The 18,429-nt window shown below is 41.1% G+C and overlaps 1 protein-coding gene across 1 annotated transcript in view; it reads left to right on the top strand.

The window, feature by feature from the left end:
* The window catches only part of ERGIC1 (endoplasmic reticulum-golgi intermediate compartment 1), a 152,408-nt gene that overhangs the window by 80,134 nt on the left and 53,845 nt on the right, over positions 1-18,429 (top strand). Inside the window, exon 3 of the mRNA XM_043986278.1 lies at positions 9,599-9,671. Within this exon, the coding sequence (XP_043842213.1) occupies positions 9,599-9,671 (73 nt within the window). The remainder of the gene's footprint in view (positions 1-9,598; positions 9,672-18,429) is intronic.

Consider the following 18,429-nt stretch of genomic DNA (forward strand, 5'->3'; position numbering starts at 1 on the left):
TACTGTAACTGTTTCAATAACTTTTCCACTCTCCTCTTGCACCAATGCTATGCCTACTCCCACACTGCTAGCAGATGATCTAACCTCCTACTTTACTGAGAAAATTAAGGCTATCTGACATAAACTCCCTCTTCTTCCTTCTTCTAGTCATCATAAATTTTCAACATCATCACCCTCTCTCCTTTTCCTCCAGTTACAGAAAAGGAAGTACTGCTCTTCCTTAAGACTAATGTCCCAGACATTGTGCCTAGTGACAGCAGTAGTGTTCAATGAGCAATTGTGAATGATTTAACTACTCTCAGCAATGCAATGATCCAAGACAATCCCAAGGAACTAATGAGGAGCCTTACTATCCACCCCCATAGAAAGAACTGATAAAAAGAACACTTGTGGACTGTACATATATAGCCTGGTTGCAGTCTTGTGATGGGGGGAGGAAAGGGAGGGAGGGAGGGAGAAAAATTTGGAACTCTAAATCTTATGAAAATGAATGTTGAAAACTACCCTTACATGTAACTGGAAAGAATAAAATAAATGTTTCTTGCTGAACCCAAAAAACAAAAAAAAAGACTAATGTCCCCGGGGCAGCTAGGTGATGCAGTGGATAGAGTACTGGCCCTGGAGTCAGGAGTACTCGAGTTCAAATCCTACCTCAGACACTTAACACTTACTAGCTATGTGACCCTGGGCAAGTCACTTAACCCCAATTGCCTCACCCCCCCCCCAAAAAAAGACATGTCCCATTGGTGCCTGTGATCCCATCCTATCTCATCTCCACAACTCTGCTGCAAGTCATCCTTTTTGTCATGTATCTTGTCTTTCTCTTGCCATTTATACATTTCCATTTGCTTTTAAATATGGTCCAGAATCTTGACCATAAAGAAGAAACCATTCCCTGATCCATCTATCCAACCTCTCTTCTTTTTTGCATTGCCAAACTTCTGGAAAAAGTCTGTAGCCAATGCTTTTACTATTAGCAAATGCTTCTGTCCCAACCTGCCTACTGAAACTGTTTTCTTGGAGTATTATCTCTTATCTCCTTTTGGGTCTGGATCAAAAATGTTTTCTAGAACAGTTTGCTGGTGGTCAGTTTAAAACCTTTCATTCCTGGAGGTTTTCTTCCTTAATGGTTATCCATTGATGCCTATTAATCTAATGAATATTGGAGCCTTTGGGTTCTGGGCAGTGGGATAGTCCCTTAATAGGGTTTTAGGGTATGTAATTATGTAAACCTCATTGGCTGTGTTGGTCCCATTCACTTTATAGAAAATTTCCTCAAGATGAATAGTATGTTTGGATGAGTAGGTGAGGGGTCTTTGCGGAGATTGGGGAGTACAGTTATCCTTTACACATTATGGACTTTCCCCATCAAGGTTTTGCTATATCTCAGATTGGCATAAGAAATTAAATAGGAATTTGGGGGGAGTTTTGCAGAAGCTGCAGACAACACACAAAAGCCAGCAGATGACACAGAAACTTTAGAAACTCAGAAATGCATACACAGACACACACAAATATACACATATACATATATATAGTATCATATAATGTCAACATATTTTATATTTTAATACCATAATAATTCAAATTTCTTCTCTGGTACAAAGGGAGGGCCAAAAAATTTTATGTAGATTTTCCAGATCATGGGGGCACTATGTCCCTAACCCCTACAATGTGGAAGGGATAACTGTATTTAGAATATCCACCAGATAAGTGTGATAGGGATTTTCCTTAAAGATGTCTTCTTACTCCCAGTAGTATATAAGCTCATTAAGCACAGGAACTGCCATTTTTTCTTTGTATCCCTAGCGCTTAGTACAATGTTTCAACATATTTGTTGAAGTGAATGGACAAGACAGTGAACAGCAAGAGACTTGGTATTGGTGGTTCACCTGCTATTCATTCCCTTACAAGCCTAGTCTAGGGTGGGATGGGGGGTAGGGATAGCCAGCCTACTTGATCTCACCAGCAACTTGACCGAGCATTTGGTATTTTAATTGTTTGAACAAAAATGTCTGTTGAAATTGGTGCATGGATGAATCTTGTTGTGACTGGGATTTGATGCTAGAGCTCTTTGAGCTCTCTCTTGGAAGGAAGGACAGGCTTGGGGATTTCAGGCCTTATCTCTGTGAAATGTGTTGTCTAGAAGGAGGGAGTTTAAAATGTTGAACAGGAATACAGCAGCCTAGTTACCATACTCTACTTCAAGAGCTCTTACCAAACATCCGTTGATTGGATGAAAGGACAGGCCTAAGCTCATGGGCCTGACTGCATGGTACAATGAAAAAAGCTCTGGATTTAGAGCCAGAGTCCAAATTCCAGCTGTGACATTTTATGAAGTCGTTTACAGAAGGAGGATCTACAAGATTTGCTAACTTATTGGACAGAAGGAAATGAAAAGATGTAGTTTCTGGGTAATTCAATAATTTTTATTAATAAGGCCATCAGGTTATCAATAAAAGGATGGTCATTTGACTGTCTCTCATAGACCAAAGACCCCTAATGACAGTAGGGTCACAGTTTATATATGCCCTTTGAAGAGGAGGTTCTCCTGAGGGTGCCTACTCAACTCTGATTGGCTAACACAAATAGGAGGTGGGCTATCTTGTGGTATATAACTTAAGTCACTCAAATCTTGGTCAAAGAGACATCAGTTTCTATGTCACCTATCTTGATCATAGGGAGGATCAACATTTTCCCAGACCTCTATAAGAAAATACAATGAGCAGGAATGCACCCATTGGCCTAAAATTAGAATTTCTTCTACTGTCTGATTAGATTTTGGCCTGGGTAAATCTCTAAGAGAGATTTCCCACATTGGTTGGTTTCTGGATAAGGAAGTAGAAAAGGGGAAAAATCTTGCTCCTAATACAATAATTAGTTATTGATTATGAGAGTAATATTCATTTCTCACACAGCTCTGTCACTTTGGGCAGATCACTTAATCTCTCTGATGTTTCAGTTCCTTATGTGTAAAGTGAGGGGATTGGACTGATGACTTCTAAAATTCCTTCTAGCTCTAAATCTCAAATCCTTTATATAACCAATAATCTACTGATTAATTAATTTAATGTTCCTTTTCAGTATTCATCCTTTTTGACTTCTCTGGAATAAATGTTCTAGAGAAATATGTTGATGACTCTTGTAGATGCTCCCTCCTTTCTTGTTTTTGAAAACATCAGATGTCCGTAGTTCTGCTTTTTCCTCTCCAGTTGCTTCTTCTCTGTCTTTTTTCTTCATTCCTTATATTCCTAACTCCTTGATGTCAGTGCCATTCTCATGACCCCAACTACCACTTCCAGTCTTGATATTTAGTCTTGTCTCTTCTTCTGTTCTCCAGACTCATATTTCCACGTGCCCACAAGATATTTCTACCTATGTGGCCCACTAGCACCTGAAAATCAACATGCCTCAACAGAGGTCATTTTTCCCAGAAACTTGTTGCTCCTCATTCCTTTGCTCTCTTCATCTGTGGCAGCACCATTTATTCTGTTCTACATGTCTGAAACCTTTTCATTTCCTTCTGTCCAATAAGTTAGCAAATCTTGTAGATCCTCCTTCTGTAGTCTCACATCTGTGCCCCTCACCTCTAGTTCCACTGCCATCTACCATGCTATCTGCTTCGACAGATGCAGGAATTTATTAACAGGTCTTCTCAGGTTCACTCTTCAACCATTGTACCTCTGCCAGAATAATCTTTTCTTTATAGAGACAAATCTTGTCATGTTGCTCCTTTGTTTAAAAATCTTCAATGTTTCCTTAATGGCTCTTAAGCAGAGTTCACACTCTTGTATGATATTCAAGTTCCTACTATAACCTTAAGGGCTGACTCAAATGCGGCCTCCTCCAAACACTTCCCTTGACCTCCCTTGTTGGTTATAGCCTTTCCCTTTGTATCTTACACAATGTTTTATTTTGCATCTCTACCTTTTTTTTTTTTTGTGGGGCAATGAGGGTTAAGTGACTTGCCCAGGGTCACACAGCTAGTAAGTGTCAAGTGTCTGAAGCCGAATTTAAACTCAGGTCCTCCTGAATCCAGGGCTGGTGCTTTATCCACTGTGCCACTTAGCTGCCCCCTACCCTTTTCATATATTGTCACCATCTGTTTCATCTTACTCCACTGTCTAGATTGAGTTCCATAAGAACAGGGTCTGTCTTGTCTAAGCTTTGTATATCCCTAGTGCCTCCAACTTTATGCTTTGCACATTACAGATGCTTGATAAATAGTTGCTTAATGTAGGAATACTGCCTTGTAGCTATTTTTATGTGTACAACCTAGATCATATGTTCCTGGAGGGCAGGCTCAGATCCTTCCTTGTCTCTTTCCCAGTGCTTGGCATATAGATATCCAAGACATATTTTTGAATGAATAGTCAACACCATGGACAACCTTGTGTAGGATATATAGTTTTGCCTCTCTGAGTGCCAGAGATTGAAGGAGGCAAGGAAGATGAAAAATTCTGTTAGTTTCATTTCTTCATCCCCTGCCCTGCTCTAAATTCCCACTCATTTTCCTTCCACATACAAATTCCTTCAAAAGGGAGTTTGCCCACACCTCAGTATCTAACCCTAGTTTCTTCCTCTGTAAAATGGGAATAATAATACTCACCTATATCCCTCAGAGGTTGTTTTGATGATTGAATGATATGGGTAAAGTGCTTGGTGAAACATCACAGAATCTGAATTGCAAGGGACTTTAATGATTGTCTAAACACACCTTTCAGGTGTTATGAACCCTTTGACAGTCTGGTGAAGCCTATGGACCCTTCCTTAGAATAATGTTTTTATATGCATAAAATAAGATTCCTAGGATTGCAAAGAAAACAAATTATATTGAAATACAGAAGCTCATGGACCCCAGGTTTGAAACACAAACCTGCTCTATTCTAACTCTTAAAATGTGTTAAGTGCATATCCACTCTTACTTGCCTGAAGGAGTCCAGAGTGGAGTAATGGAAAGAGGACTGGTTTTGAGACCACCCACATATATGATCTTGGCAATTCATTCCTTGCTGGGCCTCAGTTTCCTCATCTGTGAAATAAGGGCATTGGACTGGATGATTGTTGAGGCCTTTTCCTATCTCTAACAGTGGTCTTTGATTCTATGAGATTCCATAGACTAACTCCAAAGAATTAGAACCCAGAGAACTGAGCAATTGTTTAACTATCAACTCAGTTCAAGAGGAATGCAGGAGTTGTCCTAATAAAGGTGTAAGTCCAGCTGAGCTTGAGTAGAACACGTCTGTAAGGAAATGTCTAATGAGCCTTTCCTGTTCTGGATTATCATGAGCCAGCCCCAAAGCCCTTCCATTGGGCCCCAGCCCATGGCATCATCAGCCATTCTCCTGATGTAACTTCCCCTAGTGGTAACCTTCCCTGAATGGAATCTGAGTCAGTCTCTGACTCTGGGAGGCCAGTCATAGATCACTAGGTTTTTGACCAAAAATGGATTGAGAAAGCTTTGATAAAAGCCTTTGGCGTCAGAAGACCTTTTAGTTGAAAGTACTTACTGCCTCCCTATTTGAGACTCTTGGTTCATGGCTCCACAGACTGTATTTTACAAAAACTCCTGCTGGAATTATCCAGGATGGACAACATTCCCTGTACAGAACACTCACATTACCAGCAGAGGACTTTCCCTCTATCCTGCTCCTTTTTCCCACTTTGAAGATAGTTAAGAATTTAGGATAGACAGGTAGTCAGGGGAGAGAATACACTAGGAAAGGTAACTTCTTATCATCTTTATTCTCCCTAAATAAAGTGTTCCTTTATTTGGGGAGTATGAGTATTTTACCAAATCAGATTCTTAAGAATTTGATGTGACTTGCTGATGTTTTGAAAACTTAAAGCAACATTGTTAATATTGTTGCTATTAATAACTCATTTAATTTTACACTTTACAAAATACTTTCCTCATAAATGGGAAGGAGGCTATGTGGACTTTAATCATCATTTTACAGCTGAGTAAGTTGAAACTCCAAGATTAATAAGTGCCTTGTTCGATATAATATAGCTATCAAGTGGCAGAGCCCAGACTTAAAAGACCTAGATTGAAGTCCAGGGCTCTTTTTATTATACCATTGTTATTTCTCAGTATGGATGAAAACGTTCTATTCAGTTTATTTTTCACAGGGCAGAACAGCCAGGTTGTAGGGGAAAATATAGCAGGTCTAATACTTTGTTCTATTTTTAAAAAGTTAGCTGTGTCTAGCAGATTAGGTTAGAAACCAAAATAGAAAGAAGCTTCAAATTAAACCCCAATCCATGAAATTTTCCTTCCCAAGTCATTGTAATTGAAGCAGTTTCAGTTTGTATGTCAGCCTCCAAGCACTTGTTTGTCATATATTCATGCATTCCATTTGACTTAACAAAAAATGATTGTGCTCCTGCCATGGCAAGGGCCCAAGGGCCTCTGCTATTCATTGGGGGTACAAGTAAGAATGAGACGTGGAGCCAACAGTCTAGTCATGGAGGTAAAACACACTCATAAATGTTAGAATGAGGTAGAGTACAAAGTTAGGAGGTCAAAGGAGCAAGAGATTACTTCCCACTGGGGGAGAATCAGGGCAGACAAAGTGGCATTTCAGCTGCCCTTGAAGGATGGATAGGACCAAGGTAGTTAGAGGAGAGATAAAGGCATTGTAGGCAAAGGAACCAATGAGCAAACACATGGTGGCAGGGGCTCTTTTAAATACATTTGGAAACAGCAAATAATCCTATTTAACTCAAGTCAAGAGTGACCAAAGGGGAGTAGTGGAAGATAAGATTGGAGAAATAAAATGGGACCAAATAAAAGAGTGTCTTAACTGCCAAGCAAAGAAGACTTAGCAGGAAGTTAGGGATATTCCCAGTCCTCACATGGTAGTTCTTTCTTTCCCATTTTCCTTAATGCCCATTTGTGTGTAAATGCTACATATGAACTGGCCTGAGCATCAAGAGGAAGACCAGATTACTAAAGTAGCTTGGTATCTTGCTGGGTGTCATATTTGCATTACTACCAAAGCAAAAGCAGGCCTAAATGCTGTAAGATAGAGTATACCAGGCCTGGTTGGACACCTCATGGAATATTGAGAAGTGAAGTGGTAGGATAAGTTATTTTGTTCTCAGATAATAGCGCATTCCCTGAATAGTACGTGCCAGTCCATGTCAATCACAGAATTTTTAAAAAACCCACTCAAGACACCTCCTACAGCAGGCCAGCCTCTGACTCACTTCTGTATACACCATCTTATATTATATCAAGAAGAATGGGGGTGGAGCTGGTATTTCTTTCTATTGGCTGGCCTTAGCTAGTTGTGGGTAGAGTACACAACTTGAAAACTCCTCAAAGGTAGTATCAAAAGCTTCAATTTCTATTTTATCTCCTCCCACTCTCCCCATGCACCTAATAGAGCAGGTTCTCAATAAATGCCAACTGCCTCATTGAACTGGTGCCATTATGTCCGCCTGATCTGATTCTCTCTCTCCTTATCCTATCTCTCTTTTTAGTGGGTGGTTCAGCTGAAAGTAGGCCATGAAACTTGTTCTTAAAAATATTTTTATAACTATGTTTCCATACAGTTGGTTTCCTTTTCATGATATTCAAAGCATTATTCTAAAAGGGTCTATAGGCTTCACCAGATTGTCAAAAGAGGGTCCATTACACACACACACACACACACACACACACACACACACACAGTTAAAGACTTGTTCACAAGAGCAGGTATGTGGGACTTAGAAGAATCTCTGAGCTTAGAGTCAGAAGGGCCAGGGGTTCAGCACCAAGCACTGACATGTCTGGCTGTGTGACCATAGGCAGATCACTTTTTCCTGCTAAGTTTCAGATAAGGATAATAATATTTGTACCACCTCCCTTACACACCTTTTAAGTGTTATCAAAGTGTGAGATAATAACAATGCTGCTTCTTGTTATTGGACCAGACTCTGATTTCATTGGTAAAGGCAACTCCTAAGTAAGGAAATTCTCTCTACCAAAACTACCTGGTATTTGTTCTGCTAGGATCTGGAAAGGTTAAATCATAATAGTAGCTAATATTTATATAATGCTTGCTAGGGGGCAGCTAGGTGGTGCAGTGGATAAAGCACTGGCCCTGGATTCAGGAGGACCTGAGTTCAAATCCGGCCTCAGACACTCGACACTTACTAACTGTGTGATACTGGGCAAGTCACTTAACCCCTATTGCCCCACAAAAAATAAATAAATTAAATAAATAATGCTTTGCTGTTTGTCAGGAACTATGCCAAGGACTTTACAATTATCTCATTTGATCCTCACAGCAAGTGAGAGGTAGGTACTGTTATTATCCCCATTTTTAACAGAGGTTAAGTGACTTACCCAGGATCACACAGCCAATGTATGTCAGAGATAGGAACCCTATCCATTTACACCATACATACTTCCTCTCAAGCTAATTATTATTTACATGTGAGTAGCAATGCACTGTGGAGTCACAGTCCCATGTCCTCTGAGAAGCTCTGTAGCATCGTGAACGCTCTGACATCCACATCCACATCCTGTTTGGGTCTCAGAGGCAGCTTCCTGCCTGTTGTCTTGCTTTCTCCAAGGGGCAGCACATCACTTTGCCTTTAATGTTCCTACCAGAGAATGGTTTTGTGGTGGTTTGGCTCCATTCAGGAAGTACCCTTCTGAGTATCTCCTCTATGCCCTGCAGTGGGTTAGACTATGCTGTGGACAATACTGACTTGGAAAACACAGACAGACCCCTGCTCTCCAGGAGCTCACATTCTAGTTAGAGAGATGCAACTAACAGAAACAGGTAAGGGACAGTGGAAGGAAGTATGTAAGGGTAAAGTCAGGAAGACCTGAGTTCAAATTTGGCCTTAGACACACACTAGCTGTGTGACCCTGGGCAAGTCACTTAACTTCTGTTTCCTCTGGATTGTTGTGAGGCTTAAATGAGATAATAATTGTAAAGCATTTAGCATAGTGCCTGACACATAGTGAGCACTATGTAAATGTTAGCTATTATTATTAGCTGTTACTATTAAATTTCCAAGTGAAGAGCATGGCCCCTGTGATCTGTAGGAGTTCAAAGAAAAGTCAGTCTGAACCTAAATAGTTGGGGATGACTTTGTGGAGAAGATGACATAAGGCAGGCCTTGAAGAATAGAATACAATAAAAGAGAATTCATCTTGAAATGAGACGTGGAGATAGGGAATATTTTTCCCACTATGGAAAAAAAGTTGGGGAGGATAAGTGGCTATTGTAAGCAAGGGGAGTAACATGAACAAAGGTAGCCTCTTCCAACTGTAGCTTCCTCCTGGGAAAGGGAGGTAGATGATCACTTAGTAAAGTAACATGTTATAAAGGGAAGAACACTTCATTTGAACCCAGAAGTCCAAATACAAGTTCCAGCTTTTATTAGCTGTGTGACCTTGGACAAATCACTATCATTTTCTGAGCCTCAGATTTCTTTTCTGTAAAGAAGGGCTGAGGATACTTGCAATCCCTGCCCTACAGGATTGTTATATGGAAAGTTCTTTGTAAATCTTAAAAATGAAATTACTGAACCATCATCACTCATGATCCTAAAAATCCCTAATTCTTTTTCTCACCAATGTTGTTTATTCCAGTCTCTGTCTGCTGTTGCCTCTTTATTCTGTTCCTCTTCCTCTCGGAGCTCACTGGATTCATAGCCACTGAAGTGTAAGTAAAGTTTCCTTGAATGGGAGTCATGTTTTGGGCAGTGGGAAGGGGGTCTTTGAGGGCAGAGGTGACTGGCACGCCAGCCCCTTTCTGACCCTGCATTGGTGAGAATCCTCTGTCAGATGGTTGTTTTGTTTTTCTTTTTTTCAAATGCATGAGAAACATTCCAATCTCTCTCATTCCCTCTCTAAGCCTCTGGTATATTGGTGTGTTTGTTTTAAGTTTGATCTAATCTTCCCTTGTATTTAATAACCACACAGCATAGATGCTTTGGTGTTTGGGGGCCTTCTAAGAAAATGTAGAAAGTTTTTCCACTTGTGCTTTCATCCCATTTTACATGCGAGTTTTTTCCTGGGAATCGTTGAATATTTGATCCCATATTAAAGAAGAAGTTCCATCTTGGAAGAGGAAGTTCCAGGCACATAACCCTCTGTTTTCACATCAAAGCCCTTTCCCCTTGAACTTTCTTTCCTGTTTGAATGTTCTCATTTCTTAGTTACTAGTAAGTCTCTGCTTCCTGGCAGGGTTTGACGCAGGGTGAATCCATACTCAATTCCTAGAATTATTCATTGCCCTCATAATCTCATAGTAAACTCATTAGGATATGCCTAACTCCAAATTCCGTTGGAATTATCTAATCATGATCACAGAAAACTTATCTTCTAAAATAGAATTAGAAACAGGAGGTTCCAGATTGGAAGCTAAGACCCCTGAACTAGAACTTGGTTGGAGTCTCATTGCCCACATCATTCAGGGGCTTTTGACCAAGCAGTCAATCATTGGGTACAACTTTTGTCTTAATTCTCATATAGTTTGTGGTGTTGTGTTTTCTTCAATTTTTTATGATTTCTTTGTGTTTTGTTGCTTGTGATTTGTGTTGTTTCTTTTTAAGAAAATTCCCCAGTGGCTTATGTATACAAATACACATGCACACACACAACCCATTCAATTCAAAATGACTGGCTCGTCTCAAGGTATCATTCACAAGACAAACCTTAGAGATCATCTCACCCCTTATTTTAGAAACAAAAACCGAGACCCCACTTGCCCAAGGTCACATAATAAATGGCAAAGCCAAGATTAGAACCCAAGTCATCTTGAGTTCAAAGGGCCCTTTCTACTATGATCCTTAGTCTCAGCTCACATTGTGTGTGCGTGTGTGTGTGTGTGCAAAATTTATATATATAGTTTGGTTCTTATGTCTTCAGAAAAAAAGAATTTATGTTAGTTTTTATTACCACTTATAGAAACCAGCCCATGAGCACTTTGACAAAGGAAAGGAACAATGAGTGAGCTAAAGCTTATTCACAGACTTCAGAGCATGGTGGCCCCCTCTTTCTCCAGGGTGAGAGCTGATCTTCACTGTCAGTCTGTTCCTGTTCCCAGACCTGCTAACTCTCAGTAATGCATTAGGTTGGAAAGGAAACCAACAATCTTGTCTTGGTTCTACCCCTTAACTAGCTGTGCAGTTGTGGACAAATTGCTGCCTCTTTGGGCCTCAGCTTTATAACTTTGACATTCTGATTCTATACCTATCCTGCATAAAATGATGAATATGAAATCAGCTTGTGACCCCCAGTAACCTTTAAAGTGTTACTGCACTCCTCTCCCATGGCACGACTTTGCCAGAGGCCTCTCTGAAAGGGAGACTCTTTTAGCGTCATAGACTTAAAGCTGGAAGGGACCGTCAAGGTCAGCTCTTTCATATGGGAGATGAGGAAACTGAGGCCCAGAGAGGTTAAGCAACTTGCTTAGGGTCACACAGTGAGTGTGAAGCAAAATCTAAACCTAGATTTTCCAGACTTCAAGTGCAGGACACTCTCCACTATAGCAGAGGTATGAAATTACCAAGTAGGGCCAAAACCAGATTAAAGCATAATTGGTAAGTGTTTAACAAAAGAAATAAAATACAGTGCAACATAGATAATGTTAACTTGTGGGTTTCTAAGTATATGTGTGGTCAGCCAGGATGCCTTCCTATTTGAGTGTGACACTGTTGAGCTATAAACTACAGTGTCTCACAAAGCAGGCTTCCCTGACTGGGAACCAAACCTGGGCCTTGAGAAAAGCACCGTATCCTAATTATTCTTCCTCCTCAGTACTGAAGGTGGTGAAATAGACAACCTTTTCCATATCGTCAGGACCACCTCTCCTTTCTGATGACTTCTGATACCTGCATCTTTTTACTTTTGTGTACCTGGGTCATCTGCCAAGGGCAAGGGCCAGCAGAGCCCTTTATTTGTGATTGGGAATGCAGAGAACAGTGCCCTGGCTATAGTTTGAAGTAGTTGGGCTTATGAGCTACAGGGATGAATTAGGGGGTCATTTTTTAAGCCACATCTCTTTTGCATGAAAAATTCCAGGCCTTTGAGGTGTTTACAGCTATTTATTTATTCATCAAACATTTATTAGGGACCTTCTGTGTACAGAGTGCTGTGCCAGCTGCTAAGGGAAATACAAAGTTTAGCTAAGATACTTCTGTCCTCAAGCTGCTAGTCTAGTATGGGAATGAGGCAAACACAATGATTATACATACACAGCTTCATAGGATAAGCACAAAGAAATGTAACACAAAGGATTGTAATTAGGGCAAAGGGTCATTCTTTTTTACAGGACATCAGGAAAGGCTTTGTGGAAGCAGTGACATTTAATTTGAGCTTTAAAAGATGGGGAGGGGGGCAGCTAGGTGGCATAGTGGATAAAGCACCAGCCCTGGATTCAGGAGGGCCTGAGTTCAAATCTGGCCTCACACAAATGATACTTGCTAGCTGTGTGACCCTGGGCAAGTCACTTAACCCTCATTGCCCTGCACCAAAAAAAAAAAAAAAAAAAAGACAGGGAGGAATTCCATAGCGAAGGGGGAAAATATTCCAAGGATCTGCAAAAATGAAAGCAGTGGCCTGGAGACTATGAGTCTTCTATCTGGAGGCCATATGGGACCCTCTCTCAGTACCCCTTTGTGCTGGGGGTAAGATGAGAAGAGCAAGTAGAGTATGGAATAATAATAATAGCTTACCCTTAAAAATTCCATTGAGGGTGAAGGACAAGCTAGGGCTGGAGGGAGCAGAGAATTTGAAACTGAAAAGTTTTTAAAATAAGTTTTTAAGAGAAAAAAATTTTAATCACTAAAAGAATGCCAGTGATACTCTTTATTTTAACATAACACATAAAACCATCATAAAATATACCCCACCCCAGTTAATTTGTGCAGTTATTTTTCAGTTCTGTCTGATTCTGTGACCCCATTTGGGGTTTTCTTGGCAGAGATACTGGAGTGGTTTACCATTTCCTTTCCAGCTCATTTTAATTGAGGAGACTGAGGCAAACAGAGTAAAGTGATTTGCCCAGGGTCACACAGCCAAGTAAGCTTCTGAGATCAAATTTGAATTCAGGTCTTCCTGACTCCAGGTTTGGTGCACTATCCACTGGGCTACCTCCAGTTAATCAAGATAACTTAAAATAAGTGATATATCTATAACACTTTGAAGTTTACCAAGTTCTTTCCTCACAACAACCCAGTAAAGTTCTGGAAATCGAAGTAGTGGCACACCTTTTTTTTTTTTTTTTTTTTTTTTTGCTGGGCAATGGGGGTTAAGTGACTTGCCCAGGGTCACACAGCTAGTAAGTGTCAAGTGTCTGAGGCCGGATTTGAACTCAGGTATGCCTGAATCCAGGGCTGGTGCTTTATCCACTGCACCACCTAGCCGCCCCCGCACACCTATTTTTGCAAGTGAAGAAACTGAGGTACAAAAAGGCTAACAACTTGCTCCAGCTCACACAGCTAATCCCTCTCAGAGCTGACATTCAGGCCTTCTGACCCCAGTTTTATCCTTCATAGCACATTGCTTCTTTAGCTGCCACTTAATTTAGTTACCACTTAATCTCTTATTAATCAAAAGACAGAAAAGCTTTCGAGGGTCCTGCCAGCTTACGTGTGGTGAGGAAATTGATGAAGACAAATGGCATTTTTGCACCCCCGAGTTTTTCTCCCCAGTACTAAGCAGGTCAGTACCCTCAGAAACAAAATCATTGCTCTTTTTTTCATTCTATCCCAAGCATGTAGTTAGAACAGTGACTTTCAAGTTGATACCATAATGGGCTTATTTTGTACAAAGTACAGTTTAGCAGGAGCACTTAGGTTCACCTCGCTGCAGACTGACTCCCCTGGCGTGGCTCCTCCGCCACTGAGGACAGACGATCAATTATTCCTGGGTAAGTGGCCCCACCGGCTGGGCTTCCGAGCCAGAGTTACCAGTTTAAGCGGTTCTGACCTCACTCGTGGTAATCAGCTAACACTAAATGCTTTTTCACCTACTTGGTGTCTCAAGAGGGCTGGGCAGATGCCTCTGGGCAGGTTTTCCAGCCCCCTTTTTATTCTTCAATGCATTCATTGGGCTCAATGCACAGAGGTGCAACTCAGTTCCTTTGAGAGCAATCATCTGCTGTGAACCCCAGAGAAAAGTTGAGGAAGTGGCCTGTCCTTTCCTTCTCTGCAGAGATGGGGAGCTATAGGTGCAGAAGGCTTAGCACAGCTCTTGGCACATTGCTTAATAAATGCTTATTGATTGAGTATTGACCGACTCGGTTGATAGGTTTTGCTAAACTGCTTTTTTCTTCATTTTTTTTCTTTGTTCAGAAAGTTGGCTCACTGGGGAGGAGAGAGTAAAAGAGGGGAAAGGGGCATATTCATAAATAAAAATGATCTTAAAAAACAAAAACCACAATTGTGGAGCAGAAATTTAGAGTTAGGAGAACTTCAGAGGTTATCAAAGCCAACTCTCTCATTTTACAGCTCTGGAAGCTGAGTTCCAAAGAAGTTCGGTGAATTGCCCAGGGTCACACACCTAGTAAATGTTTTTTTTTTTTTTTTTTTTTTAGTGAGGCAATTGGGGTTAAGTGACTTGCCCAGGGTCACACAGCTAGTAAGTGTTAAGTGTCTGAGGCCGGATTTGAACTCAGGTAGTCCTGACTCCAGGGCCAGTGCTCTATCCACTGTGCCATCTAGCTGCCCCAAATGTTTTTAGATTGGAACCTAATCTTCCCGACTCCAGGTCCAGCTGACTATTGCCAATAAATGTTTTCAAGGCAATTAATTATCTACCAGCACGATAGGCTGAGTCCCGTAGCAGCTCTCTTCCCGGCCCTGTTCAAACCCCAGGCTTCCTCGCTAAGGTCTGACTAGTTGTCCAAAGAGGTTAACTAGTTATCTTTACCTCTAGAAACAGCCAGCAGAACTTCAAGTTCCATTACCTTGACCAGATGGAGGAATGGGAAACAGAAGGAAAGATGAACCAGGTCCCTTTCTTCTGGAGCCAGTGAAAATATCAGGCTCACCTTATGCATTTTATCCAGTGTAGAAGTTACTGGAACTGAGATGCTGAGCCTTCTGCCTCATTTGTGCTTTAGGAAAGGTTTAGTGTTACTAAAATGGTGAAGAATTTAGGGACTCAGGATGGTGTCAGGGCTACAAATGACAGGCCTCAGTAGATGTTCTGCATGAGTTGCTCTGGCCTGAACAGTTGAGCGATTGCCTGGTAGCTGGGCGGCTGGTGATGAACCTCTCTGAGCTCCAAAGGATGGTCCATAGAAGACAGACCTCTCCTTGAAGTCCTTCTCCCTTGCTGGATGCTTTTGAGATAGCAGACTTGTCCTTGAGGCCTTTCCCCAGAGTAAGACTTGCCAGAACTTAAATTTCATCAGAATAGCCTTACTCAAGGTGATCACCTCCATGCCCTGGTGGAGGATTTGAATTTGCTGAGTATGTTGGTTTTGTTCTTTTTACAAAATGCACTGGGGGGGGGGCAGCTAGGTGGTGCAGTGGATAAAGCACCGGCCCTGGATTCAGGAGTTCCTGAGTTCAAATCCGGCCTCAGACACTTGACACTTACTAGCTGTGTGACCTTGGGCAAGTCACTTAAGCCCCATTGCCCTGCAAAAAAAAAAAATTAAACAAAATGCACTAGGGAGGTGAGCCAGGCAGTAAGTCTTAGAGCCTCACTGGGGTTTTGCAGAGTTCAGTATTCACAAAGTGTGGGAATTAGCTGTAAAGTGATAGACAAGTTAAAAAAAAAACAAACTTATAATGACAATAATGATGGCAGGTGTCTGACTCCCTCACATAATAGTCTTTGAATGCTTATGGGAGGTGTCAGGAGAGCTGATTCACACGCCCAGCAGCTGTTCTACCTGCTTCTCAAACCCACAGAGTTGTCGTCCTCCGTGAATGATGGGGTCATCTGAGTGTTGGGAGCTATCCAGCACTCCTTTCTCTGCTGCCAAAAGGAAGCAGGTGTTTGGAGGTTGTTAGGCCTTGTCGTCATCAGGTGTAGGTGATCCATCCTTTAAAACATCCTGGCACTAATATAGTAATTAATACTAATAACAATAAATTAACATTTATATAGCACTTGAAAATTTTCAAAGTCCTTTATGGATGTTATTACATTTGTTCTTCACAACAGCTCTGTGAAGTAGATGCTACTACTTTACAGATAAAGAAACTGAAGCTGAGTGATTGACTTGCTCAATGTCACATAACTGGGATACTTGGGCATGATCTTGGATTGGCTTGGGGAATTTTTCTAACTCAATCTCTTAGGTTTTGGAAGATAAATTCATGGTACCTCCATTTAGCAATTCTTCCCTCACATTGCTTACTCTTCTTTCTGACATATTTCTTGCTGTCAGTGCTCATTTCCATGTGTCTGAGGGAAGGAATTAGGGAGGAAGGTGAAAAAGGAAGCAGATTTCAATAATCAAGCTAAAAATGAGAAAAGAGCAGTATTACAATATATGGGGCCATATGCTCGGTGCTAATCAGAAGAAACAAGCACTAGAAGAGTTAAGGAGAAAAACCACTAGATATTAAGTTAAAAGACTTGAGTTTGATTCTTAACTTTGCTATGTGTCCTGAATTACATTTGTGTATCTCTAAAATGGGAACAATGATATCTATAGCCATATCTCACAGAGTTGCTATGAGTATCAACTTAGAGAGTATTATGTGACTCTGTAAACCACCAAATGCTATAAATCTCAGCTATTAATGACCACATCATTCCATTTTAGGCATTTCCAGATGTTTGACCTTAATTGCAATGCTTCTTTTACTGCTTTTTGTTCCATAAGCGCTTTATGGAAGCCATCTGATTCCCCTAAAGTTTCTTGGCACTTTCCTTCTTGTAGTATTTTTCCTGCCAAGTGAAATGACCTATTTCCTTTCTTCGGCATCCAACAGAGGGCAAACAGGATGGGGAAGGAGCATGGGGACCATGCCATATGGGGAACAGTTAAAGAAGTTGGGAATATTGAATCTAGAAAAGGAAAGACACAGGAGAGACATAAGTCTCCAGGTATCTTAAGGAATGTCATGAGGAAGAGGGATTAGATTTATTCTACTTGACTCCCCAAAGTAGAATTTGGAGTAATAATAATAGGTGGAGGGGCAGCTAGATGGCACAGTGGATAGAGCACTGGCCCTGGATTCAGGAGGACCTGAGTTCAAATCCGGCCTCAGATACTTACCACTTACTAGCTGTGTGACCCTGGGCAAGTCACTTAACCCCAATTGCCTCACCAAAAAAAACCAAACAAACAAACAAATAATAGGTGGAAGTTGAGGAGTTATTTATCATATATATGATATTTATTTATTGGCACCTTTTGTTCTATCATCTTCTTTTCTCCTTATATCCCTCTCCTTTTCCTTTCCCAAGGGATCATCTCTTCTAACATTTTCCCCCCAGAAGAGAAAAAAGAGAAGAAAAAAATTCTTCAAACTCAATCAGCATAGCAAAAAAGTCTGATATTATATGCAGTACTTCACCCCCAACCCACCCATCCTCTGCAGGGGAGCAGGGCAGCAGGGGAAGTGTCTTCCCATTTTCTTTGTAGTGTGATTTTTTTTTCTTGATATACAGAAAAACTTTCTAGCAACCTGCCTAGCACATAGTAAGTCCTTAATAATATTTGTTGCCTGACAGACTAACTGACCAAAGGGGAAAGGACTGCTTTTGGGGAATGGTCTGTCTCCCCATCACTGGAAGTTTTGTAGCAGAGTCTGGGAGAGAACCCTTGTTAAGGATGAGGTAGAAGAAATCTTCAGGTTGAATTAGGTGACCCCTAGGAAGAGCTCCTTGCTAGCCCCAAGATACCCTCATGCCCTGTTGTTGAGCTACCATCACCCAAGGCTCTGAAGTTGTGCTATAGAGATGTAAGAAGATGGATTTCGTGGCAGTTTTTTTACAAGATAATTTGGTGTCCCCTTTTTTGTAGCAAGTCCAGTAGAAAGTAGGGTGTGTTTCCTTCTTCCCAGAGTAGGTGGAGATGAAGAATCCTATTCTCATTTTATTTTGTTTATGTAACCTCATCGCTAAGGCCAAAAAAGTCTTAAGATCTTACTGTGCACTGCATTGATGGTAAGTTTCGAGCAACCAAATTACTAAGTATTCAGTTCAGTGGCTTTGAACAGGAATCTGAAATATTCAAGTGCTCTTCTAAAAGCAAATAAAATTGCTTTCCATAGATGTCATCCAACTCATTTCTCAGCCTCAGATTTCAAGGTTTTCCATCCAATGCCGCTCCTCCTCCATTCACCCCATACCTCTCCTACCTCATCTCTCCTCTTTCTCCCCTACATGGCCAAATGAAACTATTTGCTTTTCCCCTACGTACGACATTCTAGTTCCCTCCTCCACACCTTTGCTCATGTTATTCTCATGCCTGGAATGCCTTCTCCCCCCTACTCCTTATTCTCCAC

The sequence above is a fragment of the Dromiciops gliroides genome, chromosome 2 (genome assembly GCF_019393635.1).
Source record: "Dromiciops gliroides isolate mDroGli1 chromosome 2, mDroGli1.pri, whole genome shotgun sequence".
Lineage (NCBI taxonomy): Eukaryota > Metazoa > Chordata > Mammalia > Microbiotheria > Microbiotheriidae > Dromiciops > Dromiciops gliroides.